Raw genomic sequence first — 16,405 nt, 5'->3', positions numbered from 1 at the left:
TCTGCCATAATTTATGTTAAATATTTAATTGTTCCAAACAGGCTTATTTAAAAGTTGTATTTACTGGTCTCAAGTAAGCTTTTAAAAGTGTTCATTGCACAAGAATTCAGAGTTACAATGATATTCTCTAATAACACACTTTTAATTAAATTGTTACCTAAAATAAATGACTCCTTCTCCATAAATAGTAAATCAAAAACTATTACTATCCAGTGTTATGAACATGACTACGGGCACAGAAGTTTTTAATTTCAGCATGGCACAGCCTGATCTAGATTCCACCTTGTTTGATTTATTTTTAATTTTCTTATGCTTCTATTTGCCTGAAATCTTCAAGATTCTTGTGGACTTGCTTTGTTAAAAATTCTGTTCTCCGGCTGGGGATGTGGCTCAAGCGGTAGTGCGCTCACCTGGTATTGCAGGGCGCTGGGTTCGATCCTCAGCATCACATAAAAATAAAATAAAGATATTGTGTCCACCGAAAACTAAAAAATAAATATTAAAAAATTCTCTCTCTTTCTATCTTTAAAAAAAATTCTGTTCTCCATCAGCATAATTCATCCTGATTCACCAAAGATAAAACTCTTTGTTTACCTGATAGATAATTCAATTAATCATCAAAATGTTTCCAAATAACTGTGGATGCTTTTTCCAGGTTCTGTCCTGTTTGAAGTACATTTTGCTGTGATAAGGAAATATGCACTATGAAATCTAGTCTAATCATTTTCCTGACAGTGCTGAACAGATTTTTAAGATCAATCCATGTAGATTATCCCAATGCATTTTTAAGATTTAAAAAAATGAAACAGAGGATTTGGAATCAAATGATTGCCTATTTGTGAAGATTTCTATCAATTTCTTCAAATCTTTCTAGATTTAAGATATCAACAGCACTAAAAGCATCATACAACTTAACCCTTAAATTATGCCATTTGTAAGGTCCTTAAAATGACCTTGAATTTACTAGAGAACATTTGTGCTTTTCTGTTTTGTGTTTCTCTGGACAGCATTGACTGGTTCCTAAAGCTGACATCATTCTCCAGTGTAGAAATGCCCTTAATCCATTGTCAGATTTTGGAGTTTGGAATTTGAAAGTATTGATTGTGTGTGTGTGTGTGAGTCCTGAAAAAGAGATATTTTTTTTTGTTTACATTTCCTTCAAGCAAGTAGATAGAAATTTTGAAGAGAAACTTCTATAGAAGTTGATTTTACATATTTCATTGTCAGCCGAAAGTACTTTTGGACAAATATGCTGTGAAGGTCCAAAAATGGAGAATGGTTAGTTAAGACCAGTCAACATTTGACATTACTACAATGTTTCATATTTTATATATGCTAACACTAAGAAATAGATTTGAAGGAAATCTTCGTGTGCTAAATACTCGGGAGACTCTTCTAACATATTATTTATCTTCTTTTATAAATTGTGCTTCTTTAACAATTTACTTGGGGCACAAACAGAAAATTAACATATACCTATCTTTCTGACATTGATTCTTAAGATTTTTTTTTTCTAAAAACAAACAAATATGCTTTCCCCAATTCAAATCTCTGCATAACAGAAAGAGTGATGATCTGGCAAATACAAGACTGATTTTCTATTTTTCACATGTTACTTTATAACATACAGCCATGACATCTTAATTTAGAAAGGAGAAACCTGAAAGCATTTGCACTGAAAGAACCTAACTTTGTCCTGACCTTGTGTCTTTTATTAGAAGAAGCTGGATGATTTAGTCCTAAATAAATAAATCCAGATAGTCAAGAAAAAGTGATCAGACTAGATTTCACTACATCTACAATTTTTACCAACATGTTTGAAAAAAGAAAGAAGAAATTATCTTGTTGAGTTTTATCAGGCAACTCCTCATTCATTTTGGAGGAAATTCCAGATTTAGAAATGTTAGAATCATAGATTGGAGAGTGCTCAGAGAGCACTGAATTCATCCCTGAGCCCCTTCTTTTACAGCTATTATGGCATTAGAAATCGGGGTGGGGGAGTACAAGTGGATGAAAGCTTCATTGCACTGGTTGGCACAGTCTGGTGTGGTTACCACAGTCAGTGTCTCTTTTCAAATCCTGCAATTTTGGAGAGATGCTACTAGTGACTTTGAAATGAGTCAGAGGACAAGGAGGAAGCTGAATACAACCTAATAAGCTATTCCCCCGACCCCCAGACAATACACAAGTTATACACATGCCACATCAAAACAGTGACATACTATTATATACCAGTGCTTTTTAAAAGTAATGATCATGTGTCATCTTGGTAGTCTCTACAAGGATGCTCCAGTAAAATAGGGGAAACACAACATTCCTATGTTTTGTTTTATTTTTTTTAATCCAGTGAAACAGATTACATAAATGAGAAGGGGAATATCAATAACATGAAGTCAGAAAAACAAAGCATTAGTAAAATGGCCACTTGGAATGAGTGTCTATTTGTGAAGATTTCTATCGATAGCTTATGAGGGGCCTAATGAACCACAGGAAGAAAAGGAGAGGCTGATGCAGAGGCTTTGTACAGTGGAAAAATCATCTCTTGCATTTGCTATTCTATCACTGTGTTTACTATTCAGCTATTTATATTTACTGAATTTAAAAAATAACTGTCGCATTATAAACATATGTAATAATGAAATTTGTTTTTACTTCCTTGTACATACACACAACATAACAATATAATTGTATTTTTTTAAATGAAGGAATTAATGTAATATTCTTAGAACTTCCTTATGATCTGCTTGTTCTTCATTCAGAATCTCATTATAAATGGATGTTAAGGATGTTTGGCTGTGCCGACAACCATCCAATTTTGTTTCCCTTTTTGTTTCATTGTGTTCTTTTTTCATCAGGGCACATAGTACTTGAAAGGAGATAAGAAATAGTCTCCCCAGAGGTTCCTTATGTGAGACATAAAAGGAAAAATCCTAAATCAATTCTAGTCAAAAGATCATTGAGTAATCTCATTTTTCACAATGTTTAAAGCTGTTCTAAAGATTTTGCCATGCCAAATAGTAAATCCCCTTTGAAAGACACACATATTGTTTGTAACAGTGGAAATAAATCTGCTTTCTGGCAAGAATTATTAAGACGGAGCCAGATATGGCCATTTTGATAGCTCAGGAGTTCCCAACACTTCCCAGTGTAGATGATGGCAAGTGATAAATTTCCTTGGCATGGAGTAAAGTCGAAGTATACCAGCATTTGTATCAAGCAAACAAAATGGGTATTAGATCATAAGAGCAAAGATAGCTACTTTCTCATGGTTGATTGCCAATATAGACATTGTCTAGTTATTATTAAGAGAGAAGAAAATTAATGTTTCTTTCTCCCGCAGGTTCAGGATGCATTTAGATGCCGATTGAGAAACTGCCAGGATCCAATCAATGCTGATTCTTCAAGTTCTTTTCCTAATGGGCATGCTCAAATCATGGTGAGCTTTTGTTTTCCTGTTGATTGCTAATTAAGTCATGATTTCTCAAGAGAATTTAAAAAAATTCTTATTGATAAAATAACATCAAATCCCATTTTTAATGACTTCAGCTTTAGTTCATTAACAGGCTAAATTTGACACCAGGTAAATATTCTGTCTGGATTGTCTGGGAATCCAGGATCTGCTGCTGCCTGCCATGGGTGTCCTGTGCAACACTGAAGAGTATTTTCATTCTTGCCCAGCATTAGGGATGATGATGTGCACTTAAGATCATGGTTTTGTTTTGTTTTGTTTTCAGTTCAGAACACTATGCACTTGCTCACCTAGTCTCAAAGCAGTGGTTCTCAGGCTTAATTGCATAATAAAAACATCACAGGAGCTGCACCCTAGGCCAATGATATCAGAATTGTAGGAGGCAAGACCCAAGCACTGGAAGTTCTAGCATGCAGCCCAAGATGAGAAACATTCTTCTAGAGCGTGAGGAGTAGCACCTTTCCAGTGAAAGGTCCATATTGTACACAAGTCCTGACTATTGTTGCAATTAAGGGGTACTATAAGCACAAAAAGTTTGGTGTGTTGTAGAAATGAGATAAATTTAAACTCATGAAAAACAGATATTAAAAAATAAAAACCTTCTTTTAAACCACATATTTGATTTATTATTAACATTTTGGGGCTAGATAATATAAAAATAGGCTAAATGATGGGTTAGTAACTAAGACTTAGGACAATAATCAATACCTTACCAAAAACAAATAGATAACCACAAAAAATCTCCAATTTAAAATATTTCTAGGGAAATGCATATGATTGGAAGACCTTGATCCTGAGAAGCTTAATTTAATTTTACCGTTTTTAAAAAGAAAAATGAAGTTATTTAAAATAAGAATCTGGAGAAAATATGAAGTAGAAATAAACTCTAGCAGGTTCTGAACCAGATGAGTATTCTTAATCTTAAATTTTAATTCCTAAACCTAGTAGGGTTTTTTTTTTTTTTTCACATTTTAGCAAAAGTGAATCATTCAAGAGCCTGGCTTCACTAGTAAAAGGTTTTAAGCTGTATTATGAGCTATTATATTAAAAGCGACTTATTCAAATTACAAAGCACAAATGTCAAAGGCATTTATATAAGTATATGCATAGCTATGCACATTTTGGTCACTTTATTTTGGTTAGAAAATTGCTGTAAAATTCTATTCTTTTCTATACAATGGTCAGCTTCAGACTGAAGATGACAGCAGGTATTGTGCTGCCTTATTAACACTGATGATTTTACTCAATGATTTTACTCAACATTTGGTCTCTAAAATATATTCTGGAAACAATCAGATTATTCTTTGAGAAGTTGCCTTTGCACAAAATAATAAATGGGCACTGCCTAGTCAGAGATCCATAAACTTCAGTTAATTTGATTAGTAAAAGGTACTTGATGTCTTCATCAAATGATGATTCTATTCCTTATTGTTTCTTGTTACAGACAGACTTTGAAAAGGATGTAGACATTGCTTGTAGATCAGGTAAGACTATTTGGGTCTTGAAAATAAAATCATTAGGGATGTTAAATCATTCCTGTGGATTTTGGTTTTAAAGAAGATACTGTGGTTTATGCTTTACTTATTCATGTGTATGAATAAAAGGAATCTTCAAATGGAAGAATTATAATAGTACAGATGTGTGTGTCCGGAGGGAAAGAATAAAGAGAGAAAGAGGAAGATATTAAGAAAGGTTTATTGGGGCCGGGTTTGGTGGTACATGCCTGTAATCCCAGCAGCTCTGATGGCTGAGGCAGTTCAAAGCCAGTCTTAGCAACAGTGAGGCACTAAGCAACTCAGTGAAACCCTGTCTCTATATGAAATACAAATTAGGGCTGGGGACATGGCTCAGTGGTTGAATACTGGACTTTACATAGAGTATTTTGATTGAATTCAGGAATAAGAATATAAAATTAGTTGCTCATATCCTGTGGGAAAAGACCCAACAGAACATTGCTAAGTTCCTGGTGTATGGTTTCCAGGATCTACTATTTCCCTCTTTGGATAATAGATAAAATATTCTTCCTTTGCTTCATCCACCTTCTCCAGTTTCTTAAAAATTACTATGATGCTAGTTTCCACATCTATATTTTAAAATTGGAAGTGATTTGTTTGAATCTGAAAGCTTGAATTTATTTAACAGAATTAGGTATCTAATTATTTCTCCCCTGTATCTCCTGCCCTGCAAAAAATGAATGGTTTATTGGGAGCATAATGATAGCAGAAAAGCATTGATGTGAAGACAAATGACTTCTGTCCCACTGAGTAATGGTTGTTGAGAGTGAAGCCACGTAGCATAGCCGTTCTGCCCTCCATTTCATCATGTATGGAATATGGACAGATGTAAGGTTGAAATGCCATTTTGTTTGTGTGTGTGCGTGTGTGTGCGCACGTGCAACAGCCACAATTACTACGTTTTTAGAAGGGAAAGGAAGAAACCAGGCAGCACATCCCACCTCAGAGAACTAGGATTCCATTGACCTCAGAGTTGCCTTTCAGACTTTGGCTAAATTCTCACCAGAATAGATGACTTGAAAGTTTTAAAGAAGACTGTATGTTTCATATTTTGTGTAGTTTCAGTTGTTGGAAAATGTGCCTTGAAACTAGGACAAAAAAGGCCTTATTTTATCTTTTCTTCAGTGGTCTTTGTGCTGCCTTCTAGAATAAGAAGGGATATTTCATTTAAATATACAAATATTTGAAATCATTTAGTCCAATAAAAGTATTTTTTATCAGAGATAAGCAAGCCATGTTTCATCATTCACTCCTCATAGCATCCTCCCAGGTATAGAGCCCAAACTAGCCTCTAATTTGTCAATCATGTTAAATCATAGTGCCTACATGTATACACATTTATCCAGCATTTATCACAGTTGGATCTTTACTTATATTAATAGTTCCTATGTTCACATCTGATTTCTATTTCAGTACTAGTGTCAACTTGTCATCTAAAACCCCTAAGACTGTTCATAGGAACCATCAAGGCTTCCTCAGCCTAAGAAATCTAAAATTTCTGATTTTAGTAAAGTTTTCCACAAGGGGGGAAAAAAGCTGGCCTTTATATATAGCTCTATTTGTTATAACCTTACTTCCTTCAGATTAGCACACCATCCATGTGAGATTGACCATTGAAAGTTTAATAAAATATCTTCTAAATCTTCATTCAAACTGTTGATAAAAGAGTTAAATGGCTTGGGATTTTCCTTATCTGCCAGAAGATGCATGGTTTTTGATTCAATTCATAGCCATTAAAATATACGTAGTGCATCCCTGTAGCCCCAGCTATCCTGGAGGCTGCAATGGGAGGTCCACTTGAGCAGAGGAATTAGAAACCATCCTGGATACCATATTAAGGCCCTGTCTCAAATAAAGAAAAAAAGAATGAAAGAAAAAAAAATCTATGAAGAATCTCAGAGGGCTGGGGATGTGGCTCAAGCGGTAGCTCGCTTGCCTGGCATGCGTGCGGCCCGGGTTCAATTCTCAGCACCACATACCAACAAAGATGTTGTGTCTGCCGAGAACTAAAAAATAAATATTAAAAATTCTCTCTCTCCTCTCTCACTCTCTCTTTAAAAAAAAAAGAATCTCAGATCACAATATTTGTCATAATCACAAGCATATGAGCAACTAATTTTATGTTCTTATTCCTGAACTCAATCAAAATACTCTATGTAAAGTCCAGTCTTCATAGAGCAGTAAAATAACTGCTAAGATATGGCAACCCCTGGTGGACCTCCTCAGGTTACTAAGAATCTCCTTTCCTGTTGGAAAAGACCCAACAGAACATTGCTAAGATCCTGGTGTGTGGTTTCCAGGATCTACTATTTCCCTCTTTGGATAATAGATAAAATATTCTTCCTTTGCTCCATCTACCTTCTCCAGTTTCTTAAAAATTACTATGATGCTAGTTTCCACATCTATATTTTAAAATTGGAAGTGATTTGTTTGAATCTGAAAGCTTGAATTTATTTAACAGAATTAGGTATCTAATTATTTAAATAATTAGGTAATTAGGAAGTTTAATTCCTAATTTTCCACCTTTAATTTAGGTTCCTTTCAGCCTCTTTTAGTACACTCCTCACAGTTCTCCTTGACAGAGAAGCAATATAAGAGTGGACTATTTTGTCTTTTCTTCAATAGCTATTCATATAAAACCAGTGGTTGTCAAGTATGGTTTTCAGACTCACAGGATTAGCATCACCTGAGAAATTATTAGCAATGCAGATTTTAGAGCCCTGCCCCAAACCTTGTGGGACAGAAACTATGAAGATGGGGTACAGTAGCCAGTGTTTTCACCCATCATTCATGTAATTCATTCATGTAATTCATGCTCAAGTTTAAGAACCACTAAATTGGATGATTTTCCCCAAGCTGTGGTCTCACCCCTTCAGTACACATCCTTCTCTCTTTTGTTAAATTATCCATTTTCCCCAGGCTTCAATGGATTCTAGGATGTCGAATTCCTAATGTAGGACAATAATCATGGTATTATTAGAAAATAAGTTTTCCCAAAATTTATTTTCTGTTTTCACTTCAATCAATGCCCTTTGTGACTGAGCTCAAGAGATATCTGTCCATATTAAAATATATTCAGTTTTAAAATCTCAATTTAATGTCTCCTGAATTCTCTAAATGTAGAAATTCATTTCCCCAAAGGCTGGATTATGCATCTGACTATGCTAAATATACAGGTGGTTTTTCATTCCGTTTGTTTTTTGTTTCTGTGTTGCTTTTCACAACTTAATTAATTTCTCAAAAGTCCTACTTCAACATTGTTTTCTTGTATAGGAAGTATGTTTGAATATATTTTAAGCAAGTCTAAGAGGCAGGCATATCTCTCATATAGACACTACTTCCTAAGAAAAATTATTTCTCCCTAAATATTTAATATATACAAATTTTCAGTAAAGCATGGCTATATCATTAATTTTAAAATGGTGACTATAACTATAGATCATATTACATTTGTATAAAACTAAATGGGTTTTATATAAATTCATCTTTATAAAGTCAATACTCACTATGAAGACTTCCTTTATAGTTTACAAGATAGTAATAAAAATATGAAGTTAATAATACATCCTTAATACAGTATGATATATTTCTATAACTTTCCTCTAAGTTCTGCTGCTATAAGTTTGGAATTCTTTTTTATAAAAAACTAAATGTATTCTTCCCTGACTTTGGAAATGTTTTAAATGTATTTTTAAGTAATTTTTTTAGTGGTAGTTGGACGCAATAACTTTATTTAATTTATTTATTTTTATGTGGTTCTGAAGAATGAACCCAGCACCTTGCACGTGCTAGGCAAGCATTCTACTCCTGAGTCACAACCCCAGCACCCTAAATGTATTTTACTGTTGATTTAACATACTTTGCCACTTAATGTTTTCATTTATAATCACTTCTGAAAAATCACAATTCATTACTGATATATTATTATTTTAAGAGGCTTAGAAATAACTTCTTAAAATGTAGTCATTATACATCTTTCACATACAAGACCAATGGTAAAGTACAAAAATCCACAACCATATTGTGGATTAGTAAAAAGTACAGAAGTGTAGATGTATCATGGTTTCTTCATGTGTAAAGTAAAGAGATAATAATAAAATAACTAGATGTAAAATCTCTACAGCTAAGATACCACACAAGTGGTATATGTTTTGAAATTATCTTGAAAGTGTCTTTTCTTTGTAAATAATTTCCTACTTTTGCACCTCTGTGTTAATGCAGTAGTTACCATTCTACTTGAAAACTGGATGATAATAAGTAAAATTCAATATATATAAAATTATTCATGGTTTTATAAACCAATTCTATATTACTGTTTATTCAGTAGTTATCTATACGTAGTGAAATTTTAAATGAGGTTGCTCTACATTGTAGACAAGACCATTTACCTTGTGCCAACTCTTGCTGAGGTCAATTCTGTTTTTAAAGAGAGAAAGAGAAGAGAGAGAGTGAGAGAGAATTTTTAATGTTTATTTTTCAGTTTTTGGTGGACACAACATCTTTTTTTAATTTTATTTTATGTGGTGCTAAGGATCAAACCCAGTGCAGTGCCCCGCGCATGCCAGGGACGCTTGAGCCACATCCTCAGCCCTGAGGTCAATTCTTTGTTCACCCTTCGACCCCTGGGATCCAAGCCAGGGGTGCTCTACCACTGAACTAAATCTCCAGTCCTTTTTATTATTATTTTTTATTATTTTTAATCAGGGCCTCTCTAAGTTGCTGAGGCTTGCCTGAGATTTGTGATCCTCCTGTCTCAGCCTCCTGAGTGACTGGGATTACAGGCATGTGCCACAGTGCCTGGCAAATCTTGGCACTTCAATACCAAATTTACCAAGAATATATTTTTAGCATTTTTTTCTTTATACTTAAAACAGGTAATTGTACATAGTTAAGCATGCTTTAAGATATTCTACCTCTATTATCCACATTTTTTTCTTTTTATACAGAGGCAAAAAAAAAGTGGGGAAAAAGTAAAATAAATTTCAATAAATAATTCTGAACCCTTTTTGGTTTGTTTGCTTTAGTTTGGGTTGGTTTGTTTTTCATTCTGTTCCCTTTTATATCATAGGTGATCATATCCCACCCCACCCCCATTTTTTTTCCCTAAATAACTTATTTTTTTTCATGTTTCAAATAGAATGGCTTATATAGTTTTTTGTTTTTTTTTTCTGCTTGAACTCAATTTTAACACCTGGCCTCCTTTTCAAGGGCATTTTCACCTATAGATTGATCTTATAAAAAAGAAGACAATGATGATAACGACAATCCTTTTATCGCCTCTTATATGTAGCTTAATGGGACAGATTCTTTTCAATCCTGTATCTACCTTTACCACAGACACTTCAGTGGATAAATGCTGATTAATTTTCAATGTGCATAATTTTTGGAGGATTTCTAACCCAGTAGGATAAAGTTCCCACTGGTTATCTCTTTCAAGAACTATTTTAATAAAAACTTCTCCAGCAGTTTAGGGGGAAAGCCTTTAAAAGAAATCAAATTTATGTGAATATATCCATAATTTCATAAACTCTTTTGGAGTAGATTGATGGAGTAAACTTCTCTGGTAATTTACCTGTCCCTTGAAAAGTCATATGTAGCTGTTGAAGGACAGAGAGCTGAGGTGTTTGAAAGCTAGTTACTCAGCTTTCAGACATGCTTTGACTATGGGCTCCCAGTGAGCTATGAGAGCTTGACAGAATCAGTAAGGACTGAGTAATCAGGACCATGAGCAAACAAGTAGATTTATAACTTCTTAAATGATTGTTTTTAAATTTATTAAAGCAATTTAGTGGGAAGAGAGATAATAGCATAAATAATAAACACTAACTTTTCTTTTATGAAATATCATGCCCTAATTCACAGTTCTTCATAAGGATATTGGCCCTTGCAGAGCAGCAACAATAACAGGAACACTCTCCAGGATTTCTCTAAATGACGATGAGGAAGAAAAGGGAACAAACCCTGAAGGGCTGAGCTATTCAACATTGCCAGGAAATGTAATTTCCAAAGTCATCATCCAGCAACCCACAGGCCTGCATATGCCCATGAGTATGAATGAGCTGGGTAATCAATGTTTGAAAAAAGAGAACAGTGAATTGCGGAGAACTGTGTACTTATGTACAGATGACAACTTAAGAGGGGCCGATATGGACATCGTCCATCCTCAAGAAAGAATGATGGAAAGTGACTATATTGTGATGCCCAGAAGTTCTGTAAATACCCAGCCATCAATGAAAGAGGAAAGCAAAATGAATATTGGCATGGAAACCTTGCCGCATGAAAGGTTATTGCACTACAAAGTGAATCCTGAATTCAATATGAATCCCCCTGTAATGGACCAGTTCAATATGAACTTAGAGCAACATCTTGCACCCCAGGAACATATGCAGAATTTGCCCTTTGAGCCTCGCACAGCTGTGAAGAATTTCATGGCCTCTGAGTTGGATGATAATGCAGGACTATCACGAAGTGAAACTGGATCAACGATATCCATGAGTTCTCTAGAGGTGAGCAATAAGAAGTTAAATCTTTCTTTGATATATGACATACATGTATGTGACATATATAATCAAGGGACACTGGTGTTGGAGAAGGACTTAGCTGTTCGGGATATGTGTTATATTAAGAATTTTTGGCATAGAATATTTAGATTCCAGATTCTGGACATAGGGTTTTTCTAGTAGTTCATCAGAATACTTATTCAAGATGATCTAAAAAAGTAAAGATTCCACTATATTCAAAATGATACCTGTCAGTCATAATTCTTTTGTAATTCGAATCAAGTCAAACACTCATAAAGAAAAAAAATAGAAAATCCTCCTGTTATTTTTTAGGTACCAGAGGTCTTTTTTGGTGGGTAAAGTTGTATCTGGATGGCATTACAAAGTTAAACCAAGATCTGGGTTATTTTTGTATAAGGGCACCTGTTAAAAATAATGAAACTAGAATGTTTCTCTAAGTCCCACCATCACACTGATTTTTTAAATAAATTATTATTACATTACATAATTTTTCAGAGTAAATGTTTTGCTTCTAACTCTTACAGATGATGACAACTGAAATTTTTGGCCTTAAATTATGAATTAACAAAAAAGATATAATGTAAACATCTAAGAATCAGGATTCTGAGGCCCAACCACATGGTCTTTGTGCTTCATAAGTCCAATAGAAGTAAAAAAGTAAACTTCTCTCAGCTTTTCTCTGCTCAACATAGACGGTAGCCAATAATTCAAATTGTATTTGAATCAATTAAGATCCAAGACGTATAAGGTCTTAATTTTCTACTGACATATATTCTCTTATTGATTTGTATGTGGCTTTTATATCCTTTACCTTGAAGTTTTACTGTAAGCCTGTTATGGGAATATATGTTAAGTATACAATGTAATTTATGCATTCTTCTTGACTTATTGCCAGTTGTTTTAATTAGTAGATTATTGTATAAGACAATATTTAGAGAAAGACACTATCTTCGGTTGCCTGCTCTTCAGTGTCCAAAAGAGCTCAGAGATAATTGCTTCTTAATTTTCCCCAAAACCCATGCCTTCTAGTCCATCATAATAAAGAGACATCTTGAGAGGATAAAGAAACATGCTGAATAATTTAAGTTTTTTCTCAACTAGATTGAGAAAATTCTAGACCAAAATGGGACTATGAATAGAGTTTAAGAGAAAGCCCTAAATTCTGGATCATCTTCAAACAGAATAGGGTTTCTGAGGCTAACCACATAGGAGTCATTTCCCAGAACCAAAGGCATGGACAGGGGCACTGAGGTCAATCAAGTTCAACTCCAGAGTGGTCAGAACTTTTCTTTGGACAAAAGCATTCTATTCTTCTGAATTCACCAAGTCACTACTGTTTCCCTAATCACAAACTACAAAATGTTCATGTAAAGTCACAAAAGTATTTAAGAGGAATTTCAGTGACTGTGCATATAATAACATAATATCAAAAGCAATCATAATGACCATATGGAAGTTTTACATTTAGAATGTCTTTTTTTTAAAGGCACTAAAGAGATTTGAATGGAATTTCATTAAAGTATTTTGGTTATTGTAAAAATGTTTAGCATTTAAAAGTCCCCAAACCTCCCTGGACTTGATATTATACAGACTATGTGTGCTGGGACAACAGACTGTATTTTCCAGGTACTACTTTTTTCAGTTTGTAATTTTTCCAAATCTCTGTGTGCTTATAATGAAGTATAAGCATCATATGTAACGATGACTCACCAAAAGATCTGCATTTAAATGACTTACAGATTACAGACTTACATCTTGAAAAGAAAGGAAACTCAGGATTCAGAATGAAAATTTAGTTCTTCATTTCCATTCTTTAAAAACCATAATAGTTAATAATTGCTTAGGGTGACCATTTTAGAAGACAACTGAAAAAGAATGTATATATGTGAGGATGAATAATAAAAATTAGCATTTATATAGCATCTTTCATTAGCGGATCCTCAAACCACCTGAAAAATATGAATTAATTAATCTTCACAAGCCCTCTGTGCAATGGATAAATTGTTTTAATCTTCAATGGAAAGTCATTTGTTCAAGGTTACAGAGACAGTACGTAGCAAATCTAGGAGTAGAATCTTTCTGTCCTGATCAAATCTATGCTGTCCAGAAGAGACAGTAATGAGCCTGAACATTAGCATGAAGATAACTTTAATGTTCTTTTTAACCCCTGATAGACACTTAGACTTATGATGAGTATAACACAAAATGGATAAAGTCCTTTTCTGTCCTGTAAATACGTACAGCTCACAGATTTCAGAGATGAGACTGTGATCCATGGAGATAAAATATCAGTGGCATGATTTTCTTTTTGACCCGAGCAATGCATTATCTGGTAGAGTCTTCAGCTTTGTTAGGTGGCATCTGCAGGCCCAACAGTGAGGAAGATAATATTTTGACAATGATAGAGGAAAAGCAAAAGGATGACTGGAGCATCTTCATGCAGTGTGGGGATCAACAGTAGTCATGAAGTTTCTTGGGTCTTGGAAGATAATAGGAAGACAAAAGTAAGTGAACATGTGGATTAGATGAAGCCTACAGAAATAAAACAGTTTGGGTCTTTAATACCTCTTAGTGAGAAGGGAGAATTAAACCCACAGGAATATCTACCCTGGGGAGCTGGCACAGCAGAAGATGGCCAGGTACCTCACGATCTTTTCCAGGATATATTATAAAGATAGGTATATTGATTTAGGAATTGGACTCCAAAAGAGTGAGTTTTCACAAATTGCCAACATCAAAAGAAGAGAAAAAGAAGAGGGTAAAATCCTCCAGCAATAGCACTGAATTCAGTATCCATGAGAAAAGTGCAAGGGAGAAAAAACAGGAGTGGAGGTAGAAAATAAAAAGAAAGCCAGAGAGACTGGAGGGGGCGAGTGGGTGGAAGTGTTTATTCAAGTTAGCAGGAGGCAACAAGGAAAGGAGGAGGCTCTCAGGAAAGGCAGTGCCAGCAGGAGAGCCTCCAGCCCCAGGGGAGTTTATTCACTTCACCCCCACGTATTGGATGTAAAACAATGAACAGATTCCTGAAGTTTCTGAGTATAAAAGTGTATCCAGGTTATCCCCATGCCCACTATTACCTTGTTTCTTTATTTCTTGAAATTTTTTGTCTTCCTCACTCTGGTCATTCCCAGAATGGACTTGTTAAGCAATTCTGAAATTTTCAGGTTTCAAGTTCCTCTAAGTATGGAATAATTGCAGTATTAATATGACAGATTTTTTTTTCACAATGGTTCAAGTCCTAGAAGTCCTCTAGCCACTTTGAGTGAGGTTAAGAATGAAATTATAATCAGCACTTTAAGTCATTCACCTTCAATTAGTTAATGAAGTGTGGCAAGTCCATGGTATGTGTAAGCAGGAAAGAAAAAAAAAAAAACACTTTTTTTTTTTTTAACGTGGAATAAGGGAACAAAAGAGGGATGGTGGTTCTCAAGTATATGACAACTTTTAAATCTTGGATTATAATTCTACTGCTTTATTTTCTGAAAAATTAAGAGTGTATTATTGTAAGACAGCAGGTTTGTACTTTTCCTTTGAATCACTGAAAAATATTTATTCAATAGCCTGTAACTGTGCATGTCCTAGGCCTGTTTGGCATATGATCCACTCTTCACCTCTTTTCCCTGTATAGCTCTGGGTTAATACAGGGCTATGTCACAGACTTCTGGTTAGATTCAGTCAAACAGGAAGCACTGGGAAGAGGATGGGGGTTGGGGAAAAGACAGAAACTAGTTTAATCCTGCTCTTTCTGCTTTGAGGCTGCACCTTGTGTCTCTCTAGCAGCAGCTCCCAGGGCACTTCCTGCTTCTGCCAGGTATTCCAATCCCTGGGCTCAAATTACATTGCTATCTCCCTTTGTCTGTCCATCTTAGGGGGCACACTGGCTACTTCTGCTAATGCCTTGCTTACCCCATAGTTCAGTATGCGTCTTCTTAGCTCCTCTATCATTTGAATTCTTGTGGAACATTTTGCTCAAATATAAATACATTCAATGTTTTCTGTTGTTCTGACAAATCTTGCCTTAATTTTTCTTATTAATGAAGATATTTGAATAACCAATAAGGGTTAGATAGTACGTTACAAAATTATTTTATCAAAACCAGTGCGTTTTGCTATTCGATTTATATATAAAATTACCTGTATCACTGAAAACATTCTCAGATCAGTCACCCTCAATTTTTAAATGGGTGGAATGAGATACATTCTAGGCTAAATTTTTATACACTGCTTTTCCCCGGACATGAATTATAGAGCTCTCAGCATAATGGTTTTTAAAGGTAAAATATTTTAGCAATAAAGTCACTTCATAGGTGCCTCCCTTATGGCTGTTGTGAGAATCAAATTATGTAATGTACATGAAAACCTTTGAAAATTGTAAGGAGAACTTGAGATGTAAGGTTGTGTTATTATTATGTCATTACCATTATGCCCTGAATTTCTGCAAAGAAGCTTGAATGCTGTATTAAATCGATTCAGGATATTAGACAAAATGTTATGGCCTCACTTGGGAACCAGGAGTCTCTGTCACTAACAGAAACCATTATAAAACTGACCATGGACAGAAACAAGTTTTTCTTTTTTATATTTTTCTCATGTAGGTCTGATGAAAGCAAGGCTTTCCCTTTTTCACTTCTTTGTTTGTGTTCCTGAATTAGGGAATTTTATCTTTTATATAGGCATACAAACAAAATTACCCTGAATAAAAATCATTTTAGAAAACTAATTACTTTCAGACATCATTACCACAGCTATTTTTAATGAATTTGCTATCAAAGCTTTCTCCTTGTGAGTGAGTTCTTTGCTCACCCATAATAGAAACTTTTAATAGTGGTCATATTGCCATTCATTAGTCAGTGGAATTTATTACTTGCTGTGAATCTTCTAGTGTCTTGTCCAGCTTAATT

At 34.6% G+C, this 16,405-nt stretch overlaps 1 protein-coding gene across 1 annotated transcript in view; it reads left to right on the top strand.

Moving 5' to 3' along the window:
- Adgrb3 (adhesion G protein-coupled receptor B3) overlaps positions 1 to 16,405 on the top strand; it is a 671,006-nt gene that overhangs the window by 634,760 nt on the left and 19,841 nt on the right. The window contains exons 26-28 of the mRNA XM_026391342.2: positions 3,341 to 3,436; positions 4,914 to 4,953; positions 10,846 to 11,489. Coding sequence (XP_026247127.1) covers positions 3,341 to 3,436; positions 4,914 to 4,953; positions 10,846 to 11,489 — 780 coding nt within the window. The remainder of the gene's footprint in view (positions 1 to 3,340; positions 3,437 to 4,913; positions 4,954 to 10,845; positions 11,490 to 16,405) is intronic.

Source organism: Urocitellus parryii, chromosome 8, assembly GCF_045843805.1.
Source record: "Urocitellus parryii isolate mUroPar1 chromosome 8, mUroPar1.hap1, whole genome shotgun sequence".
In the NCBI taxonomy this organism is placed as follows: Eukaryota; Metazoa; Chordata; class Mammalia; order Rodentia; family Sciuridae; genus Urocitellus; species Urocitellus parryii.
The sequence above is the reverse complement of the archived record's forward strand: the minus strand, read 5'-3'. Positions and strand labels throughout refer to the sequence as shown.